The 16,352-nt window shown below is 38.4% G+C and overlaps 1 protein-coding gene and 2 long non-coding RNA genes across 3 annotated transcripts; 1 reads left to right on the forward strand and 2 right to left on the reverse strand.

The window, feature by feature from the left end:
- Positions 1 to 3,185: 3,185 nt before the first annotated feature.
- On the reverse strand, positions 3,186 to 6,060 carry LOC111519655. The gene is made up of 6 exons (XR_002724427.2): positions 5,920 to 6,060; positions 5,543 to 5,688; positions 4,845 to 5,184; positions 4,393 to 4,786; positions 4,289 to 4,322; positions 3,186 to 4,221 (listed from the first exon to the last, which is right to left on the reverse strand). It is a non-coding gene; the product is annotated as an uncharacterized LOC111519655 (long non-coding RNA).
- A 4-nt stretch (positions 6,061 to 6,064) lies between these two features.
- On the reverse strand, positions 6,065 to 7,376 carry LOC124460538. Its single transcript, XR_006954452.1, has 3 exons — positions 6,662 to 7,376; positions 6,289 to 6,596; positions 6,065 to 6,088 (listed from the first exon to the last, which is right to left on the reverse strand). It is a non-coding gene; the product is annotated as an uncharacterized LOC124460538 (long non-coding RNA).
- Positions 7,377 to 10,971: 3,595 nt separating this feature from the next.
- Positions 10,972 to 11,922, forward strand: LOC6653004. The gene is made up of 2 exons (XM_002075234.4): positions 10,972 to 11,269; positions 11,335 to 11,922. Exons 1-2 carry the CDS (start codon positions 11,057 to 11,059, stop codon positions 11,752 to 11,754), a joined length of 633 nt encoding a protein of 210 aa, XP_002075270.3. The 5' UTR covers positions 10,972 to 11,056; the 3' UTR covers positions 11,755 to 11,922.
- Positions 11,923 to 16,352: the final 4,430 nt, after the last annotated feature.

Raw genomic sequence — 16,352 nt, forward strand, 5'->3', positions numbered from 1 at the left:
TCTCCGTTTTCATTGCTTTCTTGACCCACTTGTCAGAGCGAATTTTTTGGGGATGGTATACGATGGTGATTGTTGGCGTCTGGTGGGGTGATGGCGGTGGGAAGGGGGGAACGAATCAAGTCAGTCATCAGGTTGTCGTAGGAGTGGCCAAGGCAAACTCGACAATGTCTTGAGAGCTACATAACGAGAGGCGCGTGCGAAATGCGAACACGCCCATCCGAAACCCCCTCTCCCGAAACGTTAACGTTGAACCACCCCAACAACCCCCACCCGAAGGTGAAAGGAGCCAACCATGGGAACTGTTAGCATAACAGAGCTCTGTTAGCCATTCTGTTAACTACAAACGTTGGAGGCGGTGCTCCAGTTCCTCTTCACCCTTCCCCCATTCCACCATTATCTGATGCAGACGAGTAACCAAGTGGACAAAAAACACACCACGACTACTAAATAGGGTTCTGTCCGAAATCTAGTAAACTGAACTATAATCAAAGCAGATATACTTACCTTCATATGTATAGAAAGCTATATCGAACAAGCCAGGAATTGGGCTTGAAGGCAATTAGCAGGTTACCCCTTTTGGCAGTTGCATACATTTTTCAAACCGATTAGCTTTCTACGATAATTTGTTTTATGATTTAATTAAAACTTTTTCCTGCATGCAAATGGCATTGAAAGGGTCCTGGCCATATTTCACATATGTATCGATCAAATTAACTGATTTATAACCTCCATTATAGTTAGGCTAGAGTTTACTTTTGGGTGGTGGGAATAGTAGACAGATAATTGCCAGGCTGAAAAGTTAGATCCTCCAAGTTAGATATGCAATATTATCTATAGAGAAAACATGCATAATTGAGCAAGTTCCTCTTCTCGATTCCACACCAGACTAGCTAGTCAGTCCATTATATGGCAAGTTCGAAGACCTAGACTCAGTTCTTGCAATTCATGTTAGTTGCCTTGTGCTTATTATATAGAGCTTTATGGGTCCCGATAGTGTTCGAAAGATGTAGTGGTCCCCACAGTGGACACACATTTGTTTGACCAATGTCCAATGTAGTCTTGCCTGTACAAGTTGAAGACGGGATGCAAGTCTAGTGTTTAATGTAATATGTAGCTTAAACCAATTTGCTTGCTTTATAGGAACTATTAGTTTGGAATACAGACTAACAACTCATTTTACTCGTTTGAAAGCCAACTCAAAGAGAGCTTGACTTCCTTGGAACGAGATCTTATATTTCCGAATACGAGTTCAAGTTGGTTTCGTTTACGTACGAGTTGAACTCTATTCTATTCGTTTTCGTTTGAAACTCGATTTATTCGGTAACAGCATCCTTCCGTTTAAAGCATCAAATGAATACAATTTAGAGTAGTTTGCTTTATGAATGTATTCATGCAGTGCTCTAAGTATTCGTAAGTATTCCTAAGTGTTCAAATATTTAATAGAGCCGAAATAATGCAAAACATACCAATTTCATGTTGAATAGAAGTAAATGTGATTATCACAAAACTTGGCTTAAAAACAATCTGTTATTGTGACGAATTTGATCAAAATCAGATATCTATGTATGTATGTATATTATATAAACATATGGCTAATATATAAAATTACATACTATGTGATCTCGGATCACTGAGACAAATTTGGTTCGTAGACTACTTCAGTACGTATTTCTGACACGCCGACTTACCATGATTTAAAAGAATTGGATTGTCTCCTGTGACTTCTTGACTTTCACAATCAAATTCATCATACTCGTTTTATTTATTTCTACCGACTTCAAGTTGTTTTAAAGTCGGACTTCAGACTATACGCTTAACTTATTTAACTAGTTGGTGTTTTTGTAAGAGAGAGCGAGATAGCATATGCTGTAATAGACTCATATGTGTACATACATATGTCCCATTTGGTGCATGGTATACGAAAGTCGGCGAGGAATTACTTACTTTAGAGAGAAGTTCGTATATAGCTTTATGATTTGTATACGAAAGTCAATGTTCACTGAAAATTGTATAAAAAGAAAAATCAAGTGTATTAATCCTTGGACCATGTACATCTGTATCTGTATATAATTCTCGTGCTGGCTTTGTTCAATATATTATCATTTATAATATGTTCATATCACACTTACTCGCAAACCTTTTGTTCCGTTCTGTGAGATAATCTCTTTCAGCGTCTTGGATAGTTAATTGCTTTTCATTTCTCACTCAATTGGCATTTGTCTCCCTCTCTCTGTGTGGGTGTGTGTGTGTGCGGCTTTGTCAGCTAGTTGGTAAATAGTTAGTTAACCAGGATCTTTTTGTGAGCCATGGGTAAAGTAAAACCGAAAGCAATTTGTATGAAAGAGCCCATAAATTAGCTGAGGTCCTAGAAAGAGAAGTTTCCATTGGACATGGGAGACGGCAAACGCATACGGGACAGGAGACAGGAGACACGAGACATTGCCAGACGCTTCACGTGCGCCACTCATTTGTCTGATGTCAGCTCCCAAAAAATACCCCACACAACCGAGTCATTGGGCAACCCACCGAGGACCTGTATCGCCCCCTCTCCAGATATCTATGTATATGCGGCCTGAAACTTTTTAATCTCCTACGATTATTCTCGCATTTGCCATTTGTTTACACAAACACATGAATAGAGAGGGGGGAAAGGGAAGGGAGAAAGATAGAGAGAGAGCTGGAGGAGGTCTATGTTTGAGCTTATCAAATAATGGCAACATTTGCTACCAATTCCCGCCTTAGTCCGTACTCCTTAAACGCCCCCAGTCCCCGCCCCCTCAGCTCTCTTCTGACTGCCATGCCACGACGCTTCTAATCGCGGTTAATCTCAAAACAAACGTTTGCCAATTTATTTTCCACTTTAGCTGGGAACTTTCTTTTCGTCTGCCTGCGTGTCTTTCTCCCTTCTTGCTCTCTCTTGAAGAACTTTCTCCCCCCCTCGTCAACTAATGACTTAATTTATCTGCCACAGGGCTTTCAGCGCAGGGCCAAATTAAGTTGATTGTTTCTCTGTCGAAAGAAAAAGAACAACAACGACGGGAATAACCGAAAAGGAATCTTAAAGTAAAAGTAAATGAACCTCCTGCTGACGCTCTTTATCCCTTGCCAATTGCCACACCCTGACTTGTAATGCGAATTGGCCAATTCCCACACATATAGTCCAAGACATATACGTATGTATGTATATATATCGGAAAAATGTGCTATAATTTTATCAAAACTGATAGATGCAGTTGGTTCAGTCGATTATAACAGCATTTGTTCTGGTTGTAGTTTATCAAGAAGAGAATTCAGACCCAAACCCGGATCCGGATCCGGAAACCGACGAGGGTTGTCGTTAATCGTTTTGCAATCTGTCGATGATTGCGTATAAATGTTATATCCAATTATGTTTCGCCTTGTTTTTGTGCTCTGTGTTTGTTCTTTCCCTTTTTCTCTTGTGCCTTTGTTTTTTCTTCGGCAAGTTCCACTCTTTTGGCTAAACATGACAGCTATTGGGCAAATCTATCATTGTCATTAGGCATCGATTGTGAGGAACTGGGCGGCAGCTTCAGAGGCATCATTAGCATTTGGGCAATTTGTTAAGCTTCTCTATCCGCGTGCCTGTCTGACTGACTGCCTGGCTTCCTCCTTCTGCCACTGGGCCTTGGGCCCTGTCGCTGCCACATGAAACATGCCGCTGATTGTTGTAATTAATCGAATTAACAGCAGTCGAATGGGCCCCAGCTACCGATTCCAGCCTTTAACATATACATACATATATATGTATATCCTCCCACTGTCCACTGGCTTTCATTCATCTCCGACTCCAACTCTCATGCTTCTGCACGGTAATGGCCCTTTTGTCTCGCTTTTGAATGCGTAAACGTCGCCTGCATTTGACAGTGATTAGACGGAGTAGCCAGGCAATGAACCGTTATGCATAACCACACACACACACACACACAGAGAGACGTACACAAAGACACTCTCTAAGCGTCAGCCTGAGCACGTTTGATGGAGTGGGTTTGAGTTGGTTGGTTGGGTGGGTGGAAGGATAAGAACAAGAGGGAGCCGAGCTCTGCTCACCCCTTTCCGTTTCCGCATTTAACCTAACCGCAACAATTCATTGTCATATCATCTACATACCTATCTATATTTGTTTTATAGAGTTGTATTCATTTTACATGCGGTTTAAGTCCATCGAGAGAATTTATTTCTTCATCATCATCCATACTTTACCTGTTTGTCGTAGGTGTTAAACAAAATGATGGTAAAAATTAAAAACTTCCAAAAAAACGTTGCATACTTATCAGAAGCCGAACCGCCAATTTAGTTTTACACTGTAATTTCGTTAAGAGAAATAATTAATTATTTAAAATTATTTATCTACTTTTATTGAAAAGTTTTTACCACCACTCGAAATCCATTTCCATCTAGTTTGTAGTTATTATATTATATCATCTTTAGGTTAAATCACGGTTATCAGTTTTAGGGATTAAATTTGTTTGAAATTAATGTAGTGAAAGTAATAATTAGAAAAATCTTCACTTTGTTTGAATTTCGTACGATTTCCGAAAACCAATTTGGAACTGTTACAATTTGCCAAAAAAAAGGAAATTTAAGAATTTACCGTCTGACCCGATTATAAGGCATTTTTAATATTGATTTAGCCTTTTTGGATTTAATCACAGTTTAAATTTTATACGATTGCCGAAATTCACTTCCTTTCGGCGTAAATTAGGTAACTATAAATAATTTCACAGTTGTTAAGAATAAAATATTACGAAAGGCAAGAAATCCTTGTCTGAAAGACAAAAAAAAAATCAATTGTAAAGAATTCGGACTGGAATGAGGAAACTTACCTTTTTTTCAATTAGATCCCGGTAATTCAAAAGATTACAAATGAACGTGGATGACTTAATTTTTAAATTTTACTAAAATCTTGAGTTGTTTCAGTTAGTTATAATTGTAAACAAATTAGAAATTTCATGGATTAGACCGATTGTAACGACTTTTACTATTTATTATAAAGCTTAACGGGTTTTTAGGTCGTCCAAAGTATATTTTTTTTTTTCAAAACATTATGCATGCGATTTTTAAATTTACATATTTCCATAACCGTTCCATATTTCCGAATACCCACCACCTTAAGAAACATTTATTTATATTCGGATATTCCCATTTTTCTGCGAATGTTCGACTCTGGGGGTTTTTTAAAATATTGGTTGATAGGGATGTCTATTTTTATTTTAAATCCTAAATGACTTAAAAAAAATTTTGTCACTCTTTAATTTTGTACAAATTCCAAATATCACTATATTTCATATATTTAATGTCCATCGAACAAATCGCGATGATCAGTTTTAGTTTCCAACTTTTATAGAGACTTTGTTTTAGATCTTAATTACTTTTATTTTTTTTAAAGTTTGAATGTTTTATCGCGTTTTAATTTTGTGTGTTGTCCAAAATGTTTGTTTTTTACAATATTTAAATTTAGAGAACCGAATTTTGATATAACTTTCCAAACTAGAAAACTGTTTTAAGAAAAGTATATACTCACCATGGTTTATAACGGTTCCATATTTCTATACCCACCAGAGCTTAGCTAACAACAATATCTGGATCTTCCCATTTTGCTAAAAGCATTGAAAGCGGCGAGGAAATTGGCGATTTATAGTTCGGGAATGATTTGAGTTGACTGCAATCCTGGAAATTGTTTTAAGTTTGGTTGACTTCAAAATTCTTCTCATCACTCGCGATAATCAGTTTTGGTTTCCGACTTTTATCGACTTCGTTTTAATTTAGTGGACTTTTTTTAACGATCAAATTTTGTACTTTGTCCAAAAGATGTTTGTTTAAGAAATTTTTTGAAAAACTTAATTTTGATACAACTTTCCAAGAACCAACCATAGCCGTTTCATATTTCTATATACTCACCACCTTAAATAACATTTATGTTTCCCAATCAGCCAGCGAGAAATTTGGGAATATTCGATCCTGGAGGTTTCCTTAAAATTTTGGTTCGTGGGGATCTCTTTATTTTTATTTTAAATTCTGATTGACTCGTTTTACTTTTGATTTTATTTTTAGTTTCCGACTTTTAGATCTGTTTCGTTTTTCTTATTATTTTATTGCGTTTTACTTTTGTGTGTTGTCCGAAATATATTCTTTTGGTACAAAATTTTGTACTTTTGATCATATTTCAATTTAGAGAACTTAATTTTGATACAACTTTCCAAAAAACGTTTTAAATTTAAAGTGTATATTTACATTTTTTTCAAAACCGTTGTATATTCTTATACTCACCAGCTTAGATAGCAATATTTGGATTTTTCCAATCAGCCATAAACCATAGAAAGTGGTTTGGAATTGGGGACTGATATGATCACTCGGTTAATCGGTGTGTGTAAATTCCAAACACAACTTTTTCCTTTAAACTTATTTGTTGTCCCCAGACTAGATCGCAATAATCAGTTTTAGTTTTCGACTTTCATCGATTTTGATTTAATTTAGCGCACTTTTTTTTTGGCGATTCAATTTTGTACTTTGTCCAAAAGATGTTTGTTTTTTTAGATAACAATTACATAAATTTGGAAAACTTAATTTTGGCACAACTTTCAAAACAAAACGTATTGAATTTAAAAAAAAAGAATATACCGTTATTGATTTTTATACTCACTTGCTTAGGTAACATTTTCGCGTTTGGCCAACACCCATTGAATTATAGTTGGGGAATGATTCGTCCTTGGGATTGTTTAGAATTTCAGTTGAAAACGTTTATATCGGCTTAAAAAATCTTTTTTCTACTCGATTAAATTTTGTACAATTTCCAAAACTTTTTCTTTTCATATGTTTCTTGTCCATAGATTAGATTAAATCGCGATAATAAGTTTTAGTTTCCGACTTTTAGCGACTTTTTGTAAACAATTTGGAGAACAAACCGAAAAATCGTTTTATAATATTTCTAACAGATATATACATACCATTTTCCAAAATGTCCTTTCAAAATGTATACTTACTAAAAGAATTTGAAAATGGCAAGAAATTTGTAGAGTCCAGGAAAGACATGACTGGATTGTAAAAATTCTTTCTCTAGGCTGGATCATCCGGGTGATGAGGTTCAGTTTCCGGCTTTCTTTGAATTCCGGGACAACTTATAAAAACCGCATCCTTTCTTAAGTAATGAATATGTTGGGTAACAATTAAATTTGGAGAACTTAATCAGGACTTGTTGGCAAAACTAGGACACAGTGCTGAAAGTGACCAAAAAGTACGCGAGAAGAAAAAAACATTACTTTTGTTTTAACGACTTCCAATTTTTTGTTTATAATATTTCTATATTTAAAGTAAAATTTCGATTTGTGTTACATGCTTCGACTAAGTTTTAAAAGTCAGTTGTGTTTAAGCAAAGGGTAAATATGAAATTTTCAATAAGTGACAGTAAATTCAACGAGTTATAGTCTGAGAAAAATGAGAAATGAGAATATAGCTTTAGTTCATTTCAGATGGATGAATTTGATTGGCGATTTCTCGAGATTGTTGGGTATTTAGTCACTTTTCCAAATTCGTGTCCATGAATCTTTGATTTCGTCTTCCTAATCACCTTTGTGGCCGAGATGAGATAAACTTACAATTTGTTTAGAGTATCTCCGATTCATTATGGGAGTAATCAATGTTTGCCATCAACCCTTCCCCTTGTCATATCTCGCATTGTAGCTTAGGTAGTTTTGGCTTGACCATTGGCTATTTTCGGGGTGGTGGTGGTTGGGTGGTTGGTGGGTGGGCGGGTGTTGTGGCTGGGTTTGCGTTTCTTTGAACTCTGTCTGCAATTGATGTGGGTAATCAGTTCAGTCGGAGGAGTGTGGGAAATCTTATGTAATTTGCTACTACTAATACTATTTTTGTGTACTACTCCTGCTGCTGGTGACATTAAAGCCGCTGGCAAAGAACAGCCCATTAACAATTCGCCAAACTCTGCATAATTTACATTCCAAGGACCAAACATCAGCAGAAGCAGCAGCACGAGCAGGAGGAGAAGCAGAAGCAGATGCTGGTACTCCCATTCTGCTATGTAATCCATTAAAAATTGCCAAGTCTGAGAGGAAAAATACAAAACGGGAAAGGAGCAGAAACATTATTACAATATTACTTTTTGCCCCGTGTTCCGCTGTGTGTTATCTGTTAAATGTCTGTCGAAAATGGCAACACAACTAAGTACTAAGTACGTGAGTCGTGACGCGAGAGAGTCCAAGTTGAAAAACGCGGCCCGGCCAAATGGCAATGGCAAATGGCAAAAACCAAACGGCAAATGTTTTGCCTCGCGCCCTTTATTGCCACAGAAATTAGTATTTATGAGAGTGAGGGAAAGAGATAGAGAGAGAGTGGGGAAAGTGGGGAGAAAGTCGAGATGGAGAGGGCACAACTTGGAGCTACGGAAATAGGCGTACTGTACTGGTGGCTGGATGGTGCGATGGCTAAAGGCAGGATATTAGAAATGATTAAGGCACCTGAACAAAAAAACAAACACAACAACAACAACAACAACAGCAACCGACAGCAACAACATTTGCAATAAAATTGAATTATGACTTTTAATGTTGGCGCGAAATAAATAAATATCTGTATAGAAAGCAATAGAGGAAAAGCAGAAGCTATTTGAAAATTTCCTCAAACGAGGGTTGTTCAATAATATCTGCTTCTTGCTTACTTTAATAAATATCGAGAACGAGAAGTTCCCCCTCACTCAGTTTTCTTAGAGAATAATGCACTAGTAATTCCCAAGTTATGATTAACTGAGAGATACTTTTTAACTGCATCCCTGCTGTTGGGGATGGGGCTAGACTAAGGGCTGCTGGGCTCAATGCCAAGTGTCATAACAATTTGGTTTAAATGGCCATTTTCCATTTTCTCTCCATTCTCGATCGGGCCATGTGGCAATTAATTTGCATTTTTAAATTGCCCGCCGTCTCGTTCGTGCCCCAAAATCGAACAGATTGCAATAATTACAAGCGAAAAGGGAAAAAGAAAGCAAAAGGGTTAGATGGTCGCTCTCTTAATGTCCGAAAGGGGACTTTCTCTCAAGTTCACAAATTAATGAAAATAAATTGTTGAAAAAATTTAAATAAATCAAACCGCAAGCCGATTAAATGAGACAGAGGGACAGACAGACAGACAGACAAACGGGGGCAGGAGGCAAGTAATTTCCATAATTAATTTGCTTTTGCTTTCGGTTTTTGTTCCGTTTCGTATTTGCTTCTTACCTTCTTCGACTTTTATTTTTCCTCATCATTAATAATCAATGTGAAAAATATGAAGACAAAATAAAAAAAAGAACACGCGGACACACACACACACACACACACACACACACAAATGGGGGCGAACAAGAAAAGTCTTCACAGACAAACCATCAACAGGCGGGGAAAAGTAAGGGAAGGAAGTGTAAAAAAAAACATTTTGTTTGGTTTTCTCTTTAATTTTCTTTTTTTCCCTCAGTCTCTCTCTCTCTCTCTCTCTCCCTCTCTTATTTGAGTGTCCTCAGGTCATACACAGGGGCGCAGTTTGGCGGGGGGTTCCACAATGTATCTTTTATTCCATCTATATCCTTGATAACCATAGCAAACATGAGCATTGAGGATGCTTAAACTAAATTCTCCAATTCTGAAAGTATTTAATTTTAACCATATACTAATCTCGCTTATAGTTGGCTTAAACTAATGCAAAGTTATAACTTTATTCCCCAGCCCGAGTCCCCTTTCGTTGTTTTGTTTAGGGTCCTTTGCCCAGGAAGTACTTAAGCAGCCCTTAGATTATGCTGTAGGGTATTTACCTACATACCTAGATGGACCATTTTTGGAAACGAATTTTAGGCTTTAATTAACTGCAATTATATGCAAGGGCGTGTGGGCTAAACATCTTGACTCTGGCTCTGCCGCTGCCTCTGCCTCTGGCTCAGTCAATAAACCAAATGGCCAACGGCAGCGGCCGAAGGAAAAAACCAAAAGCCAAACAAAAAAACGGCTAAGGAAAAATCAAGTCAAATTACGTGCTTATGAACGGGAAAATGTCGAAATGATTTACCGTGCATAATCGCCGTGTCCCGTGTGCTTCCCTTCCTCCATTCGTCCCCCCACCCCTCCCAAGCAACCTCCTCTCCACTTCCATCCCACTTTACTGACCAGCCACCCGCATCTTAAGGGTAAAAAAAAAAAAATGAAAAATAAAGGAATAAAAAGAATTAAAATTTCATTTGCGCTTCTGCCCGCTCCAGCTCCGACTCCGGCTCCAGCTCTGGTTCCATCTGCAGCCTTAATGGCTGAGTCTCGTCCGTTGCCTTTTCTTGTTGTTTGTTTGTTTGTTTACTTGGTTTCATTGTTGTTTGTTTGTTTGTTTGCTTAATACCCCCCACTACCATCCTCTACCCTCTACCCTCCCGCTTTGGGGCCATGTCGATGCCTCCGCCAAATCCAAATGAAAACAATTTCTTGACTTTTTCGTTTGCCTTTTTTTGGTTTTCCTTGTTGCGTTTCGTTTTGTTTCTCATTGATGTAGATTTAATTTATTGCCATTTGCTTTCCCTCTTGACCCTCGTAATTTATTTGGTCTGATAGGAAGGAACCAAAACACAACAGAGAGAGAGAGAGAGAGAGAGAGAAATAAAAACTGATTAGCATGAGATTTATAATGCGAAGATTATGCCAGAGCAGGACGAGGAACAAGACTCAAAATATCGGAGATTATACAGCAAACAATTCAAATATTATGCGACTAAGTGAGTATAAATTATCCAAGCGAAATAGTCCCTAGTCCATTTGACTATATCTATTTTGTTTTGCATCAACTTCGGGGTGGGAAGACTTTTCACCTTCCAAAAATTGAGATTTGAAAAGTCAAACAATTCGAAATCCAAGTAGGCAGGTAAAAAAAACCAAGTAGGCGGGAAAAATAATTTGAAGCCCCAAACCACGACCAAAAAGCATAGACCCCAAGGCTAGCAGCAAAATATTCAGTCAAAACCAGGTGACCGAAGCTGTTTGTACCGGAATAAGACTAACTAAAATATATATTTTATAAAATGTTTGAGTTTTTGGCAATTTTTCAAAACGCCGTGGAGCCGGAACCGAAGCCTGCTTTGGACTCGATAATGGAAAACGCGGAAAAAATGTTGGAGCGCTGCTGGTTCGGACTAGCAAACTGTGATGGCGAGTCAACCAATTTCGTGTACGGATATATATTTAGCTTTGGGATCGTTTTTGCCTGGATTGTCCACGAGATATATAAGCAATGGGTAAGTGCAAATGGTCACCAAGAGGGAAGAAGAGAGAGGAATGACCCAAATGTCATTTATTGCAGACACGGAAACCAATCAATGTTGGTAAGGGATTATTCTGGTTCCAAATGGACCGAATGTCCGTGGTGAAGATTGACCAGTCGGCGGACGCTGTAGCAGCCGGAAATCAACGCACTATTTCGGCTCAGACTTCGGTCTCTTTGAAGGAGAAGCACTTCTCGATGTGCATCCATAGCGATGCACCAGAGGCGGAGGAGCAGCTGAACGACGACAACGAATGGGAGACTCTATCGGATACCACCATAATGCCAAACCACACCAGTGGGAAGACGTACAAGTACGATTGCTTTGACGAGAAGGTCAAGTCGAGCAAGTCCAAGTCCAAGGACGATCCGGACTCGCGTATTCCAATCATTGTTCGTGAGGCTACCCGCACGAAGCTGAAGATACCGAAGATGACCAAGCGTCGTACTATTTACTAAACGCTATTATTATTATTATTAATTTTATTATTTTTTTTTTTCCTTTGAAATGCGTATGTAACGATTTACATTTTACTACCCCCACATATTTGGAATCTAATCAAAATTTACACAGATTATGAGCAATGTACAAAAATCGTAAAAAAAAAAATCTACATTGAAAACCCACTTGACTGAGTTTAGATATTCTTGTCGGAAGGGGAGGGAAAGAGTGTCTAAGATAGTAAGGAGTTTGGTTTACTCTGGGATGACACGAAAGACGCTCACTTTTAGGGGTTAATAAAAACAAGTGAATTCGTAAGTATATCATACTGTATGACGTGTTGTTGTTTTACGAATGAGATTTATCGGGCGACACGTTTATATTTTTGATTTTTCTCAGTTATCTTTGGTGCGATTATTCATCTTGCCTAATACATAGATATATTCTTGGCACAACAAGGATTCAACCCTTAATGGAGAGGATTGGACGAGGAATTGGCATAAACAAATCTATAAAGCTGGGCGCATGGCTTACACCCTCCCCGCTCGCCGCCACCCCTCGCCCAACATGGACCACCTCATGGATCATGGGACCAACTCGGTATAACTTTGCTCTATGCATGAGCGTGATTAATGTGTGTCTGCATCTGTGCAGACTAAGTCCTGCCCGTTCCGCCTTAGCCTTCCCATCTACCCATCTGCCCGCCTACATAACCACCACTTCCTCCTCTTCATCATCCTGCTCCTCCTCCCACACCTTCGTCTCTTTGTCGACAACATTTCTGTGTACTGTCATCAGGTGCATTTAATTGCGCGAATTTCGCGCCCACTAACAAACACATGAAACAAAAGGCGACATAAAACTAATTGGGGGATACCCACATACACACACCCAGACACACACACACACACGCACAGGAATGGGTTGTGGATGTCGTCCACATGCCCATAAATTAATACAAATTTTAAGTTTAATTGTCTTAAGAGACATGGAGGAGATTGTCCATACACCTCGCTGGGGGCGTGGCAGGCTCATTAATGTTACCCCAAGGCTCATTATAATAATTAAGGCTAATTTATTATGTCATTAATTTTCAAATAGATATATGTTTGTCTATGTACACACACACACACACACATACACATTTGTAACTTGGTATGAGCAATGGTCAAGTATTGCTTCATATGAGATGGCTATGCGATGTGGTGTGCGTGTGTGGCTGTGTGTATTTGTGTGTGGGTGTTAACTGCCCGCAATAATTAGTTGTGATTTCTCATAGGTTTGGGGTTTTCCATGGGTATATTAATCAAATTGTCCTCCTACAAATTAAAGTTTCAAATTCTTTTCTGCAATTTGAAAATAAAAAGAAAGGCCTACTTGACTGAGCTATGAAACATCAAAACATACACAATATATTATACATTCTGTTTATGTTATCACAACGCGAATGTCTTTCAAATTCACCAAAAATAGGCTCCGCATTTAGCTTTGCAGTGTACAAAATTTCTACATTTTCTACACACAATTTGATGCTTGAAATATTTAAAGCCAACACACAATTTTCACCATTTTGATACCACATTCAGCTAAAATAAATGGCCATGGCCATGTCTCTATTTAAACTGAAACTTGAAGCAACAAAGTTGCAACATAAAAAAGATAAGAGAGATATGTATGTGTGTATGTATGTACATGTTCTCCAACATGAACATCAACTCGAATTCGGAATTCTCCACCGGGATCCCTGTCTCGCATGAATATGCAACAATAAAAGCTGACACCAGGAGGAAAAAATATTAAATATGCCACTTATCTGAGTGAGCAGAAAACTTCAAACAAACATTAACCAAAAGCAGATACAGAAGAGAGGCAGAGAGAGGCAGAGATGGACGGGAACTGAGGGCAACTGGTACTGGTGACGGCACCGGCAATGGCGGAGCTGCGGCAGACAATGTTTCCAGGTATCATAAGCGCAATCAGCAGCAGCAGCACGAGAAATGTTTGAATTGCTGTCATTAAAATGTTGACAAAGGGCGATGGCTCCACGGAAAAGGTGTAAAAAGCGCAGTGAGGAGAAGAAGTACACAGAAGAAATCCACCTCAAAACAATTGCCCACTGCTCTGGGGATGTTCCACTTGCCCTCCGTCCCCAAAAATCTGCAAACCCAAATCGTAATGAGTTTTGTTAATGTGGCCAGGCCACAAATGTGAAATGCTTATATAAGTACTTACACATACATACAAACATCTTCACATGCATATACATAATTACCTAGATGTATGGAAAACCTTCAAATTCCATGCAACTGACAAAAAAAGTGAATGTCATACTTGAAAAACCGACTGCGAGATACACTAAGCAAACCAATAAAACTTATTGAAATGAAAATGAAGGATTTTCCCTAACTGCTACATTGAAAACGTGGAAAACTAAAAAGCTGTTTAATTACTCGATGAAATTTAATGATCATGATATTGACCAACACTTACACATAAGTTGCCGTTGTCCAACACTAGCGTTAACAGAACTGAAGCACTCATGTAAATCGTGGACATAGCCATAGGAGCCGAGAAGTGTGTACACACTGAATAAAGAGTAAATATATATATACGGGAAAAGACAAATTAATCAACCATAATATGTATTTAATAAATACTATTTATCCATAGTTCTGTAATAGTAACTTCTTGCTCGAATAATAAATAAATAAATTTTACATTTGGTGTTGAATCAATTCAAATTTGTTAGTCATTATACCCAAAATATGCAAATATTTCTGGCCACATCCTTTTGTATTTGTTACCGAGCACCCCCCGCTTCCGTTTCCGCTCTGAGTGTGTGTGTGTGTGTGTGTGTGACCCTTGGAAGCGCCAATGAAGTGGCTTGGTCTACATGCGTAATTTGCCGCCAACGACCCACCGGCCGACCGACCGACCGACGGACAGACAGACCGACCCAGCAACTGGGCGGTCGACCTCCTGCTGCCTGGTAATTTAATTTCACATCCCAGGCAAAAGTGTGAAAATCATAAAAAGCAAACCGTGTTCTCCTTGGTTTTGGGCCCAAAAATGTTGTTGAAACAAATTCACACGCCGGGCTAATTAAGCGCTCGAGCACTTGAGAAGCGGCCACACACAATCCAGAACCCACAGAAGGACCCCAGAAAATGTTGATAAAATTGTTTGGATTTCAGAGGAGAAGTGGATAATGATTGCTGGTTGAGTTGGAATGCCCTCCCATTGAATAGAATGGAAAACTTGTAATACTAATTCTTATTGTCACATACAGACAAATGTACATACAGAGGCACTTTGCTCGCTTTTTGGTTATACCATATATCAACTTAATCTGTAAATATCAAAACATCATTTTTATTTCCAAAATGGCATCCAAAACTAAGTAGAAAAAAAGGACAAGTCCTTTTAGTCGTTGAGTTGCACATTTAATTCAATTTGCAGGCACATTCGCACACTCCAACACACATGGACACACACACACACACACGCACACACATGTCACATTATAAAACTGTCTTGACAACATGTCTAGTTTGGGGGCAAAGTTCAGGATTTCTTTCTTTCATATCGCTGACAGTATCATGAAAGACCCAAAAAAGTAGGCAACATAAAAAAACAAACCAGAAGGAAAAAACGAATGGAAAAAAAACCACTGGAGACATCTTCATACAGTGCCGCAAGGATTTCTACGTGCGCCTGTCAAAAGGAATTTAAATAATGACAAACGATAGAAGAACAAAACCGCAGCCAAAGATAAAGAAACGATTTTATTGCGGTTGCTCTGCTCTGACCATATCATACATATGTGTGTAGGTACCCCTACTGCTTCAGCCCCGCCCCCACGCCCTCTCCCACCCACCTAGCATTTTGTTGAAAATTCTAATGTTGCCACATTTGCATGCATGTGTGCGTATGTGTGTTTGTGTGTGAAGTGGAAAGGGGAAGAATATGAATAAGGAGATCACGTAGCACGTGGCAGATTGCATTCCCTTGCTCCCCCCAAGGGGCAGGCTGGGGGCGTTTGGGGCGCTGTAAAGTGAACAAAACTGTGAGCGGAATTTCTTCCCTTTGTTATTTTCATATATATTATTGCGAATTTAGTTTTTCGTTTCTCCGTTTCAGTCCCAGAGAGTGGAGGGTTTTCCCCCTATGCCACTTTTCTTCTTCCATATTTGATTTATGACAAACAAGCTGAAGACTAGTTTTTAATAGAAAAATAAAGGCAAAATGAAATTTATGACGGAAATGATAAGGATGCGAACACACACACACCCAAACGCACTCACAGAAAGAAAGAAGGACTTTGGCATTTAATACCACTTTTTTTTTTATTTGCTACAAAAATATTTTTGTGCGGAAACGGAAACTTGTCTTTGTTTGGATTAATGCGAAGCAAACGGACAAGCAAACAGACAAACAAACAAACAGAAAATATAACTTTATTAAAAAATTTGGAAAATTGAAATGAAATTTTGCCTTGCTTTGCTTTGCTTTGTGTTGTCCTTGTACAAATGCAACGAAAATTCGAAACTATGCCTGGAATTTTATGAACCTTTTTTGGTTTTTGTTTCAGGCCAAAAAGGCCTAGGACCTACAT

Source organism: Drosophila willistoni (assembly GCF_018902025.1).
Source record: "Drosophila willistoni isolate 14030-0811.24 chromosome XL unlocalized genomic scaffold, UCI_dwil_1.1 Seg142, whole genome shotgun sequence".
NCBI classification, from domain to species: domain Eukaryota; kingdom Metazoa; phylum Arthropoda; class Insecta; order Diptera; family Drosophilidae; genus Drosophila; species Drosophila willistoni.